General features: G+C 34.3%; 1 protein-coding gene across 1 annotated transcript in view; it reads left to right on the top strand.

The window, feature by feature from the left end:
* Positions 1–17,201, top strand: part of MEGF9 (multiple EGF like domains 9) — an 88,448-nt gene that overhangs the window by 22,846 nt on the left and 48,401 nt on the right. Inside the window, exon 2 of the mRNA XM_011360969.2 lies at positions 16,642–16,843. Within this exon, the coding sequence (XP_011359271.1) occupies positions 16,642–16,843 (202 nt within the window). The remainder of the gene's footprint in view (positions 1–16,641; positions 16,844–17,201) is intronic.

The raw sequence follows: 17,201 nt of genomic DNA, 5'->3' as shown, positions 1-17,201 counted from the left end.
TTTCCTGTATTGCTTTTCCTCTTTACCATTTAACTATCTCCTAATATGCTAGATATTTAACATAAGTTACTTATTGTATGTGTCCCCTCTGCTGAGATTTAAGGGGCATGAGGGCATGAATTTTGGTGTATTTTATTTATTGCTGCATCCCCAGCACCTAATATAATGTCTGGCACATAGTAAGCAAATACATATTCGCTGAGTGAATTAATAAATTCAGGCCCTTAGATCTGCATCTTTTTTTTTTTTTTTCCCTTTCAGTATACTACCTGATTCAGTCCCGCTTCTAGTACTGTGCTGTTTGTTTTTTCTTTTCCGTCTTTCTTTCATTTTTTAGACTTTACCTTTAGTCCTGTTTTGAGGCCATAGTCTTGGCTACTCCAGGCAAAGATTCCGTTTATCCATTTTATTACTTCAGGTAACCATCACTCACATCTGACCTCTACATCATCTAACCTGGTATTGGATGCCCAAAGAACCATGTGTACGTGTGTTGGCGGGGGATGAGGATGCATTCAGAAATAAGTCAGATGTAAAACCGGTTCTTCTAGAACCTAGGTAGGACAAGTCATACAGGGCTGAGTAGGATAATATTTACTGATGAGAAATGTTAATGGGGAGAAATGTAGGTCTTGTAAACATTATGAACTATGTCAAGCTTCCAAAAAAGTATAAAAAGTAATTCGGTGAGCATTTCCTATATACCTACCCCTCAGCTTCATAATATCTGAATATTCTCCCACATTTGCTTTGGATTTTTAAAATTTTGAAGTAAAATTCTAGATATGATTAAAGCCTTAAGTGTCCCTCCTTTATCTCATTTTTTTCCTTTCTTACTCAGATGTAACCACTATTCTGAATTTGGTCTCATGCATTTAAAAATGTTCCCATTAAACAAAACTCATCTTTTCCCTCTCCTTATCCTAGTTCCTGGTAATTACCATTCTACCCTTTGTTTCTCTGATTTTGACTATTTTAGATACTGCGTATAAGTAGAATTATGTAGTAGTCTTTTTGTCACTGGCTGATTTCATTTAACATAATGACTTCAAAGTTCATCCATGTTGTATTATGTGACAGAATTTCCTTGCTTTTTAAGGCTGAATAATATTTTATTGTCTGTAAATCCTACATTTTGTGCATTCATTCATCTGTTGATGGGCATTTGGGTTGCTTCCACATCTTGGCTATTATAAATAGTGCTGCTATGAATAGGGGAGTATAAATATCTCTTCAAGACCTGTTTTCAATCCAGAAGCTGGATCATATGGTAGTTCTAGTCTTAATTTTTTGAGGAACCTCTATACTGCTTTCCACAGCGGTTGCACCATTTTACAATCCCACCAACAATGTGGTGTTAGCTTTTAATGGTACAGAAAGTAGTGAATGAGATAAGCGAAATCAGAAGGGAAGTAGGAAGAACAGGTAAATTCCACCAATGTGAAGATTAATTTCATTTAGTCAGAGTGTGCTTCTGTTAGATATTTTAGCTAATATTGCTTGCTTCTCTAAGACTGACAAAATAATTCTGAGATGCTCTAAATTAAATTACAGCAGGCTAGAGGATGGAAGGAAGAGAGAAGAGAGATTGATCAGTTAACAACTGCAGGGCAAAACCAACAAAAGACTGCTTACATTCCTGAATGTATGTTGAAACTTTGAATTAACTTCCAGCTGGCTATTTCCACAATTACATAAAGAAAATAGCCAGGCACCTCCGCTTCTTGCTTGTACATGAACTTTCTGGGACTGCTGCCCACAACCAATCCTGAAGAACAGATGCTGCTTCCTTACAGACTGCGCACCTTTACCACAAACTATGTACCTAGCCCCGCTTCACCTTCTCCCACCCTCTTTATCTATAGCCAGTGTAGATGCTTTCAAAACAACTTCACATCTTTCTTCCCGAAACTGTTTGCCGTCAACCCTAGGATGGTGAACGTGTTTGTCTTTTCCACCTAGCCCTGCTGCTGGTGGTTCAGACTGCATGCCCCAGGACCTGGTCCTTTTCTGGCCAGCGTTTGGCTCATTAAACTCTTTCTTTCAGAAAAGCTTTCGGCTGTGAAAGTTTTTTTCTTTTTTTGGTTTGTTTGTTTAACAGACTCTTACTTCAGGAGAGGAGGAGGGAGCCAAATTATTTCTTTTTTGATTAATTTAATTAAAAAATTTTTTTTCTGGGTACTTAATGTAATATATACATTTAATTGTGGTAACCACTTTATAATGTTATGTAAGTTTCAGGTGTACATTATAATTCGGTATCTATATACAGTACAGCATGCTCACCACCAAAAGTCCAGTTTCATCTGTCACCGTACATTGGACCCCCTTTACCCATTTCGCCTTCCCTTCACTCCTCTTCTTCTCTGGTGACCACCAATCTGTTGGCTGTATCTATGAGTTTGTTTTTGTTTTTGTTTTGTTTTGTTTGTTCATCTATTTCTTTTTGTCTGTTTTGTTTTATATTCCACATATGAGCGAAATCATATGGTTTTTGGACTTTTCTATCTGATTTACCTCACTGAGCACAATACCCTGAAGGTCCATTCATGTTGTCTCAAATGGCAGTATTTCATCTTTTTTTTTTTATGGCTGAGTAGTATTCCATTGTAAATATACCACATCTTTATCCATTCATCTGTATGTGGACACTTAGGTTGTTTTCACATCTTGGCTATTGTGACTAATGCTGCAATGAACATAGGGGTGCATTTATCTTTTCAAATTAGTGTTTTCATATTCTTCAGGTGAATACCCAGTGAAATAGCTGTATCATATTGGTAGGTCTATTCTTTATTTTTGAGGAACCTCTATACTGTTTTCCATAATAGTTGGACCATTTTACAATCCCACCAACAGTGTAGTAATAGCTTTTAACAGTATAGAAGATAGTGAATGGAATGCATGAAATCAGAAGTGATATAAGAACAGGTAAATTCCACCAGTGTGGAGATATATTTCGCTTAGTCAGAGTATGTTTCCCTTAGATATTTTAGCTGACGTTACTTGCTTCTCCAAGACTTATTTCAGGAGTGGAGGAGGCAGACAATTTATTTCTTTTTTGATTTATTATTGACCACTGTTCCCTGAGAATTTCTGAGGTTGTTAACTTCCAGTGGTGCCTTAGCAGTGATTAGGGGAAGTGTGAAGGTTGTGTTTTGTAATACTTGCAAACTTGAACAAGGTCTTTAACACCTTGGTGCTCAAAAATTCTCATTTAAAAAAATGAAGCCTTGTATTCTGTTTAGACCACTTCTGACCTTTTCAGTTTTCTTTTGAGGATCGTGTGTGTGTGTGTGTGTGTGTGTGTGTGTGTGTGTGTGTGTGTGTGTGGTGAAGAGGGGTGATTAGGTTCCTCTAATGGTATGTACAAGAACAAGAGCGAGCAGTGGAGTTGGAAGAGAGGTTTCTTCTCTCTTGTGCCCTTTTTTTTTTTTTAAATTTGAAGTATTACCCAAATGCTTAGTCATGATGATAAAGCAAAGAACTTCACAGCTTGCAGTGTAGAACAATGTTTATACTATATAAGTGTTTGATAATAGTGAAGAGTGGCAGGAGAGTGGGAAGAATTTGTCAACATGTTTTGAGGAGTAAGAGGATTAGATAGAGAACACAAAGTAAGATAGCTCACTTCCAGTTTGGAAAGAAAGTACTTCTTTTAAGTGTCCTTTGGGATAATTCAAGGCTCAGCTATTTTACTTGACTCATAACTCCAAATCTATTAAACTTTTAGCACTACAGTCAACTGCAGACAGGTATATTTTCTACCTGGCAGTGTTTATTTATTCAGAAAGCAAAAAGACTTAATATCACTGTATAATATGCAGACAGGTATCTGTATGTTTGCAGAAGCAATCTTTACTTCTGCCCTAATTCAGATTTTCCCGTTAGACCGCTACAATAGTTTATCAATAAATCTGTCACTTCCAGTTTCCCCCCCACCCCTAATCCTTCCTTCACACTACTGTTCAAGGTAATCTAATCCCAGCTGGATGCCTTGTGGCATCTAATCTTGGGGAAATTACTTAATTTTTCTACGCCTCCATTTCCTTATTTTATTCCCTGTACCACCTTGTACCTACATTATAGATTCCTTGAACGTTTTTCATGTTTGTGCATGTAAAGCACTAAACAAACAAATAAACAATAAACTAACAAATAAACAATAAACAAACAAACAAACAATAAATATTAGTAGAGATGGTACTGTTGGCATTATTATTGTTTCTATTTTTGTTTTCGTTGTTTTTGCTTCTGAAGCCCAATTCTGGCCACATCATTACTCTGCTCAGGAAATTTCCATATTTTCCTTTTGCTTACAGCTAACTTTTTGGGCATATCAGAATCACTTTTGAAGCTTCTAAAAAATGCATATTCCTGAGTCCACCACCAGAGATGTCTATTCTGTAGGTGTATGATGAGCCCTAGGTTTCAGTGTTTTGCTGTGCTCCCCAGGCGATTTTGAAGCAGGTGGTACTTTTTTGGAGACTTATTCCGCATAGGATGAAGTGCAAACTCCTTAGACTGGAATTCAGAGCCCAGTATACCTTTCTAATATGTATTTTCTTATTCTGTTCCTCCCTGTCAGTCTTTGTTGCAACCATAGTAAGTAGATTTTTCTCTATACTCACTCTTCCTTTTATACCCCATGTATTTCCCCAGGAGGGTATGGCATAATTGTGTGATCAAATGCATATTTATTCTTAGTAAGGCACAAATAATATGTTTAAAAATTGGCTGAGGATGATATTAAACTATAATATGTAGGATCAACTTTACCTTTTTTGAAAATTAGGAAACTATTCCTAGGTTATAACGCTGGACGCCTTAGGATAATATTTTTATATTGACCTTTCCTCTTGCTCTCTATGCATGCCTTTTTCTGAATTAATTTTCCAGGTATTGCAATGAGCAAATACATAACTCTAGCCTTTAAGTTGCTCAGCTGTGCTCTGTAAACAGAGACACTAAGGCAAATTTAGTCTCAACCTTAGAAGCAGTTGGCAGTACTTGAAGTTCTCTTCTTTTTCTTACCTTTTCTGTTCTATTGCTACAAAATCAAGCATTAATAAATGTACTTAGGGTAATTTCTTTTAGTGCATTCAGAAATCTCTGATGATCCTTTTAGTTCTGAATTCTTGGAATCTGTAGTAACATCTAAGGATGCTGCTTTGCTAATAACATTGCTTATAATAAAACGGGAAGATAGGGAAAAGGAAGGTCCAGTTCCAGGTATTTCCTTTGCCTTGTCTCCCCTAATTCTTAGAACACCCTCCTAAGTTAGGTATCATTATCCCAATTTTATGAAGTTGGACAGTCTATTTTTTATAATAATAATAATTAATAATAATAACTAAATTTAGTTGAATACACACTAGACACTATTTTACAAAAAGTCTTTACAAAGAAGGCATGAAATTTAAGATCATAGAGCTTATAAACAATGGTTTCAGTATTTAAACCCAGACCCTTTGACCTCATAGACTGATCTTCTTTTGTTGTGGCCTGGAGCCAGATTTTAAGTTGTTCAAATTCATTTTCTATCTGCTTCCCTCCCTCTTTCCTCTTCATCTCCCCTTAAACTCAAAGATACTATGAAAAATGCTGTATACAAGGAAGCTCATATAAATTCAAAGTTTGATAGAGCAGTTTTTCTTTCAAGCCTTATAAGCAGTATTTGATTAATTCTTTTAGTGCATTCTAAATTTAATAGGGGCCTGACAGAATAAAATGCCTTCTCAAAAAGTAAGCAATTAACTCTTAGTAAATGGCAAAATTAGATTGTTTCATGTAAAGCCTCGAAAAATGTAAACAAATGGGAAAATAGTAGGACAAAAAGAAAAAAATTTTTGCCTAAGTTCAGGTAAGCAGTTTGGCAGTTTAGCACAGTTCATGTGCAGAATTTGTAGAGATACCAGAAATACTACTTAGCAGTGTTATTTTAGCTATGAGAATGCATTTAAATAAAACAAACAGATCCCAAATATTAAATCATGAGGCCGTGTCTTTGGCTCTGAATAATATATTAAGACTCACCAGCCAAAAGTCTCTAGTTGAGAATTATATTTGTATCTTGAGCAACTCTTTCCCCTTACCCTACTGTTTATTAATCACTTGGCTTGTTGTTACTTGCTTACAAAGAAAACAGATTGACTCCTCTCCCCCGCCCCCCCCCAAAAAAAACCAACAAAAAACCTGCATTTAACAGTACTAGGTGGAATTTCTTTCTATTTCGTTTCTTTTTTATTTCTTCTTCTTCTTCTTCTTCTTTTTTTTTTTTCGAAACTTCTTTCCTTCCCCTCTTTTAAGGGAAGAAAGTTCTGGTGAAGTAGAATGAGGAAGGGGCATTGGAGTAAGACAAGCCTGGGGGTTGAATGCCATCTCAACCACTTACTGTAACTTCGTGGTCTTGGGCAAGTACCCAGCTCCTCTAAGTTCTAGTTTTCCTATTTATAAACAACCATTGCAAGGTGTTGTGAAGCTAAATGGTCATGCAAGTAAAATGTCTGAGGAAGTCTGAGACATTGTAGGTAATAGTAAACGGTAATTACTTTTATTATCATTAATAACAAGGCTGACCTAAGGATTAAGATAAGCAGTTGTGTGAAACAGTTTGCTCTGTTTTACCAACACACTGTTGCGGTTGAGGAAACTCAGAATTATATCTATTGTTAGCCAGGTAAAATATGACCTCCAGTGGAAGACCTCACTCCATGTAACTTAAAAATAGAAGCCTTACTCAGAAGAATCAAGGGGAAAACCATTAGAAATAATAAGAGAGTTCATCAAAGTGACTATGTATGTATTCCAAAAAAAATCTGTTAATAAATGTTACTAATTAGAAGAAATAATGGAAAAAAGATCACAGTTTTAATCACTACCACTAATGATAACAAGTTTAGAAATAATTTCAGCAAGATTTGTATGAAACTCAGACACATTTTTTAGTTATGAAATTTCACTGAGAGGTATAAAAGAAGGCTAAATAAATGATGAGGCATACCAGTGCTCATAGATGGGAAAATCAAATGTTGTAAAGCTACCAGTTCTTGATACATTAACTTTTAGGATAACTGGAATTATTGGAGGAAATTACATTAGGATTTTTTTTGGAGGAAATGTGGCATCAGAGTTCAGATGGAAACAAATAACTGTAAACAACTAAAAGAAAATGTAAAGAAGAGTAATATATTAGTAAAACATGTTCTAAAGCTGCAGTTACTAAACTTTTTAAAAAATTGTACAAGAATAGACAGATTAATAAATCAGAAACAGATTCTGTTGTAAAAAATATATTAATATACAATATAAAAGGAACTAGAGTTCACCAGGTGAAGGACATTTAGGTTATGTCCAACTCTTTTTGAATAAAAGTGCTGTAAACATTCACTAACATTTATGTGTAAACGTAAGTTCATTTATCTTGGGTAGATACCCAGGAGTGGAATGGCTGGGTCATATATTAGGTGTAAATTTAACTTTATAAGAAACTGCCAGATTGTTTTCCAAGCATTCTTGTCAGCAACATGTAAGAGTTCTAGTTGCTCAGCATCCTTGTCTGCACTTGCTATTGCCATTTTTTTTTTTAATTTAGCCATTCTGTTAGGTGTAGTAGTATGTCGATATGGTTTAATTTTCATTTTCCTAATAAAAGACTCGAACATTTTTTCAACTGTTTATTTGCCATATCTACATTTTCTTTGGTGAAGTATTTGTTCAGACCTTTTCCCCATTTTGAAATTGCATTGTTTTCTTATTTTGTTTTTGGGGTTTTTTTTTTTTTTTTTTTTAGTTTCTTTGACAGAAATGTGACTTGCAAATAACCTCCCAGTCAATGGCTGTGTTTACATTCTCTTAGTAGCCTTTTAAAGAGCAAAAAAATTTAACTTTAATAAAGTCCAATTTATAAATTTTTCTTTTGTGGATTTTGCTTTTGATATTGTATATAAAAGTTCTTTGCCTAACACAAAGGCAATCAGATTTTCTCCTATTTTTTTCTTCTAGAGGTGTTACAGTTTTATATCAGGGTCTGCGATCTATTTTGAGTTAATTTTCGTATAAGGTGTGAGGTTAGGTTGAAGTTCAACTTTTTGCACATAGATGTTCAACTATTCCAACACTATTTATTGAAAAACAATATCTTTTCTTTATTGAATTGCCTTTGCACCTTGTCAAAAATTAGATGATGATATTTGCGAGGGTCTATTCTTGCGCTCTGTTCTGTTCCGTTAAACTTTGTGTCTATTTTTTCATCAATGACACATTGTCTTGATTACTGTAGCTTGATAGTAAGTCTTGAAATCAGTTATGGAGAATCCTCTAACTTTGTTATTCTTTAGCTATTCAAATTTCTTTGCTTTTTCACATTTATTTTAGAGTCACCTTGTGGATATCTACCAAAAAATCCTCCTGGGATTTTGATTGAGGTTTATCGAATCTGTAGATCTAATTGTTAACAGTATGTCTTTCCATTTATTTAGATCTTTTTCGTTTCTTTCATCAGCGTTTTGTAGTTTTTGGCATAAAGATCATACACATGTTAGCTTTATACCTAAGTATTTCATATAGACAAATGGCAAGAATCATCCACATTTTATAGATTGAAACACTGAAACTCAGAGTATTTAGACTTACTGAAGGTCACAGAGCTGATTAATTAGAAGCAAATTCTGGTTTTAAGGTGTCCTCAGTCTGCCTAGTGTTTTTTCTACTTGTTTTCATAGGCAGAAGTTTCTCATGGTAAAAGATGCGGACTTTGGAGTTATTCTGTTTGGATTCTAGTCTGTTCTTCATACTGGTTAGTTGTGTGATTTGTTTCATCTCTTTAAGACTCAGTTTCCTTATTCAAGGTACCTACCTCACAGGATTGTGGTGAAAATTAATGGAAACTATATGTATAAAGTTTCTAGTGTGATGTTTGATATACATGTAGTACACATTCAAAACTTTGTTCCTGTTAGTAGTAAAAGCTAGTTGTTACAGCCTTTCTCAGAACTTGTCATCTTGTCTCATTAATTAGATGAATTGTCTTTGAATTGTGGAAAACTGGCAGTGAGCCAGGGACAAGCACTAACAACATGGTTCATAAGTGTGAGACAGAAAAATTTCTGCAAAACCTGTGCCATGTTATCCCCCCTTTTTTGTATGTCTACCATAAAGTAGAAGTAATGTTTTGCAATAGTGAATTGTGATTAGAAATTTTAATGGATATATTTTTATTTTATAAAGTAAAGCTTAAAGCTTTTCTTTAAAAGTGATGGCTTTAAAACTTTCCATATCTACAAAGTCTGGTTTAACTCAAGGAAACTCATCAGCTTTAATATTAAGTTTCCCAGCTTTGCAAAGATTTGTGACCCTGCCCTGGCATAACATAAATGTGAAATGTAATTTGAGTATCAGTGTTATGCGAGAGTAAGACCTTTTATAAAAATAAAAACTCTGTGTTGATAATTCCTTTTCCCTAGAATGAGGGAGGCCTTTTTGAGATTTCTTTACTTTAAACCTACAAAGATGAAATATGAGCCTAATAAAAAGTACATTTTGAAATAAATACACCATACACTTAGGAAACAGGCTTATAGTCAAGACAATGTAATTTATTTATTTTTGTTATTTTCTATTCTTTTAATGCATAGGCAGAGGTTTGAATTAAGTATGGCTATTCTCAATTCTGACAATTATTTTTCCTTTTCTTTTCAATTTGAAAATCAGGAGAAATGTTATTTTTGTAGATGCTATCCTAGGTTCGTGAAAAAGGGTAAAATTTTATTTTGGATAGACTGGATAAATTCAAAGTTCTTATACTCACATACATTTTCCTTATCTTCATTTAAATAGAGTAAGGTTTTTAATGACAAATCTCAAAGGGAAATAAATGTATATGAAAAAAGAGATGGGGACCTTATGAATCTTTATTTTTCTCTCTGTTTTTTTTCTTCTCCCTCATTCTACACAGGGGTAATTACAACCCAACTTAAGTTGGAGCCAAAGGGGAAAGAAAATACTCTACTTCTTTTAGTTAAATAGCATTTTAAATCCTAAAATGTTCCCAAACTTCTTATGTAATAATCAGCTAAAGCATTAATCAATTCTTACTATCTTAACTGTAACATTAGCTTTGAAAAAGACTGACATATGAGTTGAGTCCCATGTTGACTTTAGTGCCAGTGTCCAGCTAGAGCAGTATGCATGTGGCATACCAAGGCTTCCCTCTAGCTAAATTTAAGAATCTAGTCTAGTAAAACTTCATTGCTTTTTAAAAATTTGGTTTGTTTTTAAATTTACATTCAATAAAATTTACTCATTTGGTTTTTAGTTCTATTAGTTTTGACAGAGGCACAATGGAGTTCCGAAACAGTTTCGTTACCCCTCCAGATTCCCTTGTGCTGCTTCTTGGTCGTCAGCCCTTCCGCCCACCCTCAGTTCCCAGCAAAGCCCTGATCTGTTTGTTCTCTAGTCTCGTAGTTTTGCCTTTTCCAGAATAACGTGTAAATGGAATCATACAATATGTAGCTTTTTGAGTCTGGCTTCTTTCATTTAACATAATGCCTTTGAGATCCACCCATATTCTCGCACGCCAGTGTTTCATCACTTTTTATTGCTCAGTAGTATTCCATTGTGAGGACGCACCATGGTCTATCCAGTTTACCAGTGGAAGGACATTTGGGTTCTTTCCAGATTTGGGTGATTATAAATATAGTTGTTATAAACATTTGTATACAAGTTTTTGTGTAAACATAGGTTTTCGTTTTTCTTCAATAAATATTTAGAAATGGAATTACTGAGTCATATTGTAAAGTATCTTTAACTTTATAAGAAACTGTCAAACTGTTTTCTAAAGTGTCTGTATTGGTTTGGATTCATAACAGTAATTTTTGAAAATTTCAATTGCTCTGCGTCTTTGTCAACATTTGATATTATCGGTTTTGTTTCTTTAATTTTAGCCATTCTAATAAATGGGTACTTACTACCTCTTAATGTACAATTTCCTCTTTGGCTTTCATTCAGTGGATGTTGTTATAATGATTACACCGTGTATAGAGAATAGAACTACTTCTGTCTGCAAGTCAGACTGTGGTTCTAACGCTCATATCCATTTTGCACTTAGAATTTGAATAAATAAATAAACAAATATTTATCAGAGCTCTAGATATATGCTCACTAAGTGGTCACGTTCTTCTGATAAAAATACTAAAGTGCAGTATGTGTCCAAATATTAAAAATAATATTTATTATTATGTTACTACCTACTTTGCATTGTACTCTGTCTCATTTAATTTTCAAACAATAGACCATAATTAATAGAGAGAGAAAAAAGAAGGAAAAGGAGAAGATATAGAGATAGAAGGTTATGCCCTAGGAAGTAGGGAAGATGTGTTAGTCCATAAAGCTCTCAAAATATTTTATATTCTGGAATCAGCTTATTTTATTGTAACAATAAGCCCAAAAAACTAAATTTCTCTGTAATTTTAGATGACTTCTTAATATTGATTCACAAAGTAATTATGTTTTCCTGCTGAAGATACTAAAGTGTAATATGCAAATAGAAATGTAGTTTCCAAATAGTTCGAAGTCCTGGGCATAAACCCTTTCTCTATTTTAAGGAATATTTGGAACAGTTTGAAAACTGGTGATACTTTACTAAACACCTTTTATAGATATAAAATAGCTTAAGAACAAAAGTTTACTTTTGAATACTTTGCTTACAGCTTATATTGATAATGTTTTAAAAATATTTCCAGATAAGCTTAAACTTCAATGTATTTTTAATATTTTAAAATTTGGTTATAAGATTAAGTATTAAACCTTAATACATTTTAAATACATATCTTCTAGTTTTTGCTACCTTGAGATTGAACAGAAGATACCATTAATATTATAGTACATTTTGTATGTCTTCTGAATATGAGAAAGAATGAAAAGTTTTGGAATAGCCTGGAGCAGTTTTTTTATTCTTTCAATATTTGAAGATTTTGAAAAGCAGGAGTGAAATCATTGTTGAAGGAATAGAAAAGAGTCAGAAATTGAGTTTTGCAAAGGTCTTACCACAATTTTGCAAGAGGCTATAGATAGAATTTCAGGCTATGTTCCTGAACCAGATTCTTGTGTGTGCTCTGTATTAGTTATATTTACAAGTATTTTCCCAATATCTATGCAATACTTGTTTTGTAATCATTTTAATTCCACAACAATGCTGTTATCAACGAACATTTCTTTGTTCTATTTGCATTGTGAATTGACTGAAGATACAAGTTTTGATTTTCTTATTCAAATCTTTCATTTATTGACTTTACAGGTTTTTTTTTTTTTAATCTGTAAAAGGCTAACACACTGTTGTACCAAACAGCTTGAGTCTCCAGTTTCCAGACATCATAGTTAATTACAGAACTCAGAAAGGACTTCACACAGAGGTACAGAGAGACAGGACACATAATTAGGACATACTATCACAATTAATATTTTTCTAAAAACTCTCATCAAAGTAGCTGCAGATACCAAAGCACAATTAAAATTTGCTAGAAGATATAATGGACTTTTTACTTAGCAGAGACATAAAAGTTGGATGCAGAGTGAAGCCTACTAGGTGTATGAAAAGCCCCAAAGAAGTCTTTAGTATGTTCAAGGAAATAATCTCTTACCAGGACAGATGTTTGTGGACAAAGTACGGGTGGAGATGGTACTTATGGGACTTCTAAACAAAATTGCTCTATTTTTCCTAAGTGCTGAAAATTTTCATCTCTTGGTTTTGGTAGGAAATGTTTGAAAAGGTGCAGTGTTTGATATGAATGCAATGATTGTTTTGGATACTCTTGCACCAAAGTCATCCACTAAGTTTAAGTACTCAGAGAAAAATGCAAATTTATTTTTTTTCCTTTGGGACTTTGAATTTCTATTTTCTCACAGTTTGGCACCAGATTTTAGTTTCTTATTCTTCTTCAGGGTTCAAATCACTATATTTCATTGCTCTTCAGAAGCCAAAGAAAAAGAAATAACATTGCCAAAGATTGCAGCCTCTGCTAACATTTACGTTACTGTATTTCTCTGTAGAGTTTTCCTAAGGATTATAGATCATTAAAAGGAAACCTACTTCTGAAATGACAGAGAATTTATTCCATATTTACTCTTAGGCAACCAAATGAGCTTTTTGGCATTTCATTCAGACTTTCTGTGATTAGCTTTTTATATCCCCTTCATATTTTTTCATTCCCGTTAACATCCGTTAGTCATGTTACAGACTCCTTTGTACTTCTCTGGTGTCTATTGATTCTATCTCATTAAAAAAAATCAGCCTTTCATCTCTTGTCTTTGGCTATAGGTCCTTCCTACTGCTTCTATCAACTGAAATTTCCTTTTTTCTTTTTCATTTTGACAGCCTCCTAGTAAACTGCATTGTTTCTGCATTAACTCCTATCCGGTTCTATATGAATATCAAGAACTGTGAAGGCTCTTAGATTTTACTTTACTTACAAGCAAGCAAGTTATCCTGACACAACCTAATGGATGTTTGTGGTGCTTTACATTTATTACTGTTGCACATAACTATTCATTTAACTTGAGTCATTTCATTTGAGGTTGATCACTGGAATTGGGCCTCGAATCTGAGCTCCAAACAGGAAAGATGCAAGTGTTCACTGACAGTTGATATGCTTTGCTCCAGCTTCCTTTCCTTTGGTTAATTTGGAGAGGAATGTTAACACAATAATATATTCTTGTCTCAATACTGCAGCCCCCTTCCTGACACGAGGGTGGTCTGCCTTGCTGAAATATTTGTCATTCACCCCACTACTGTTAGAATGATTAGTACCACAGGTGTGTAATCAATAATTGCTGTTTTCATCCTCTCCGAAACCTCATTCTAAACTCTCTATTTTCATCATTGTATTTGTGGGCACTCATTTTGGTAATGTATGGAGGCCGGAATATATGGGGTACCCTCTTATTCTCTACTTATATGGCCTACAACTTGGATTTCTGAATTTCAGGACAATCTGTTTCCCAGACATTTTCCAAAACTGCCATGGCAATAAATTTAGTTCCAGGCTTTCAGATCTTGTCCACAGGGTGTAACAAAACTGTGGCCTATGAATCTGACATCTGAACTGTGTTTATGTTATTTTAGCAGATATCCCTTTCTTCCAGTGATTGTATTAATTATTGCAGTACTCCAAACCACTTCCAGAGTATGTGTCGGGGCTAAGTGTTATAGGTATTATATTAAATCCTTTACATACAAGAAAAGGCAAGGCTAGCTAATTTGCCTAAGGTCATAATGTTAGTAAGTGAGGGGGCCAGATATTAACCTGCAGCTGTCTGCCTCTACAGTCCGTGCTCATAACTACTTTATTCCTCTTCAAATTGTTGTCATATGAGAGTTATAAGTAGTAGTTGTTATGGATTCACACTAGAGGCAATAGCATTAGAGTTTATGGGGGAGTAAATTTCAGCTGATTCTTGAAATGGGGGAAAGGTTTGAATATGTGGAGAGGAGAGAGCATTCCAAGAGGAACAGAATGAGCAAAGATTCAGAGATGGGACTAGAAAGAATATGTTCAGGGGATAATGAAGAAATTGAATTGACTCTGTAGAAATAATAACAAATGAACTTGTTTAGTACTGAAGTTTTATCTATTAGAACTGTACTGAAAAAGCCTTAGTTTTGTCTCAGAGTTCTTAGATTAATTGGGTTCTGTTTTTAAAAATGCTTCAAAGCTTATCTCATTCATTGGGAACACTGATTCAGATTTCATATGGAAGTACATTAGTAAGAAAATAATAGAATAAAATTCTGTCCTTAGAGTTTTTAAATCTGTTCATCTATGTTTTGAGCTAGTTCTGCCCATGCCAGGGTAATTTGGTTAGGTAACTTGTGATGAAATTGGTTCAGCAGAATGGGATGTTTGTTGAAAGTCTGCCAGATTTTGGAAGAAAAATGTTATTTTAAGCGTTCTGGTCATTTTTTTGGTGCAGTGAAGGTCTTGCCCATGAAGTTGTAATTGGCAAGTTTACAGACCACTAAACATGGCTTTCTTATTTATAAAAACCACACACACACACACACACACACACACACACACACACACACACAAACTAGAAATAATGTGAAAACATGTAATTCTGTCAAAGAAAAGTCATGCTTACATAGCCTAGTAAAAATAAGAATATCGATTGAGATTGGAAACTGATTGCTTTCCGAAGTTTGGGGCTGAGGAAATCTGAACTCTCCTCTAGGTTTTGTAACTAACTCACCACTCAGCTTGAAATATATCTAAAATAATCACTCACCTTTACAGATTTATTCATTTGGTATATTTACAAATTAGAAGAGGTGCGAAGAACAGGAGATAAGCTGATACGAAAATGAATGGAAGAAATGTGGGAGGTATAGAACTGGTATAGAGTTGGCCCAGTGGTAATATCTTTGTGGGATCCTTTCTTTTGATTTGTGTGGTTAAGCAGCTTGTGATGACATAAAGAATTTCGAAGATTAATTTCCTTTTCTAGAATTGAGAAACAAACTTCTTCAGAACCTTCTATTTAAGACTCTGGATTTGCAGTTACCTAGTAACTTTTTTAAAATCATCAACAATTACATTAAAGATTATTTTTCCGAGCTAAACTTTTATCAATATGATGCCATTTTGTATAGTGCCTTATCTACCCAGAAGTATAATTTGTATCATAGATTTCTCTAGGCTTTTTAAACCTAGGTTCATAGCTATTTTGGAATGGGGGCTATTCCTAAAGTATGTACAGGGTTTTATTTTATCTGCAGTTGATTTTAACTACAAGTTTTTGCATATGTTTGCAAAGTCTCATGTTGCTACTGTGTCAGACTATGTTGAAAATACTTTCTTTCTGATAAAATGAATATAAACAATAGCAAAAACCAAATCCTAACTGACCTTTAAATGTACCTGCATTAAAAGGCTAAAGGCAAGGAGTAAATATTTCCATCCAAAGAACTGTTTGAAATGAATCTAAAGAAAATGTTTGTTTTCTAAATCTTTTAATTTGGGAAAGAGATTAAAATTTGGGAAAGATTAAAATTGTGATTGTTTTTAATCCACTGATCAGGATGATCTTGTAAAATTCCTCATCTGGGCTTTATCTCATCATTTCCTTAAAGTTTCAATTCTCTATTAATTTCTTCCTGAGAAGGATATATTAGCTTATGCTTCTAGCTGTAGCACAATCTCGTCTGACCTATATAAGTTATCACAGTAAACCATCTGAGCCTTAGGCTTTTGCAGGTATACAATGGGATTATTTATTATTTAACATGTCATTTCCAGCATGTGCTCTCACTGTCATATAGATGAGCATAGGCCCTGCCTTTGGAGATTTCCAGTCCAGAAAAACTGACCCCCACACATTGGAGATTAGGGTCAAAGAGCTAGAAGGTGAAGAGTACTGGAAAGGAAATTGAGAATAGTCTTATAATTATGAGTGATACATAGTTTTATGTACTTTACTGCATATATTTCCCAATTGAAACTAAATGAGCTAGAAAGTGAATTCAAACTAGAATTTATTTTATTCATCCTCACAAAATTGTCATGAACATCTATTAAGAAAAATAGTTCATTTTATTAAGAAAGCATTAAATCTTAATTAATATAGCTTTCCTTCTTTCTTTTGCAGAATATGTGTGTAACTGTTCCGCGGTAGGAAGCCTGGATGTGAGTCACTGCAACCAGACCACAGGGCAGTGTGAGTGTCAGCCAGGTTTTCAGGGGCTTCACTGTGAAACCTGCAAAGAGGGTTTTTACCTGAATCACACTTCTGGGCTCTGTCTGCCATGTGAATGTAGTCCACACGGAGCCCTCAGCATACTCTGCAACAGGTAAGCAGTAGGGGGTAGAGGTGAAGTTAATTTTATTTTACCAAGAAAAAAAGGCTCTTACTTTCAAGGACCAGACTGGCTTAAATAGAGGGAGAGGGGCCATAGACTTACACAATATTTAATATACTTTTATTTCCTCATTTTGTATATTATATTTAATGTCAAGACTACAACGCTTCTGATTTATGGACTTAGTTCTTCAGAAGCACTTGAGTCACTAGTTTTGCTTTGTGATAGTTTCTTTAAATTTCATGGAAAAAAATGATTGAGAAAGCGGTTGCTTTCTGGAAGCAATAACTTGTAGGCATTTCCAGTGGAAATGTTCCTGTTACATTTATTAACATACCATTAGAGTTTC

This window comes from Pteropus vampyrus, unplaced genomic scaffold (assembly GCF_000151845.1).
Source record: "Pteropus vampyrus isolate Shadow unplaced genomic scaffold, Pvam_2.0 Scaffold61, whole genome shotgun sequence".
NCBI lineage: Eukaryota > Metazoa > Chordata > Mammalia > Chiroptera > Pteropodidae > Pteropus > Pteropus vampyrus.
Note: the sequence above shows the minus strand (reverse complement) of the source record. Positions and strands in the feature narration are given on the sequence as shown.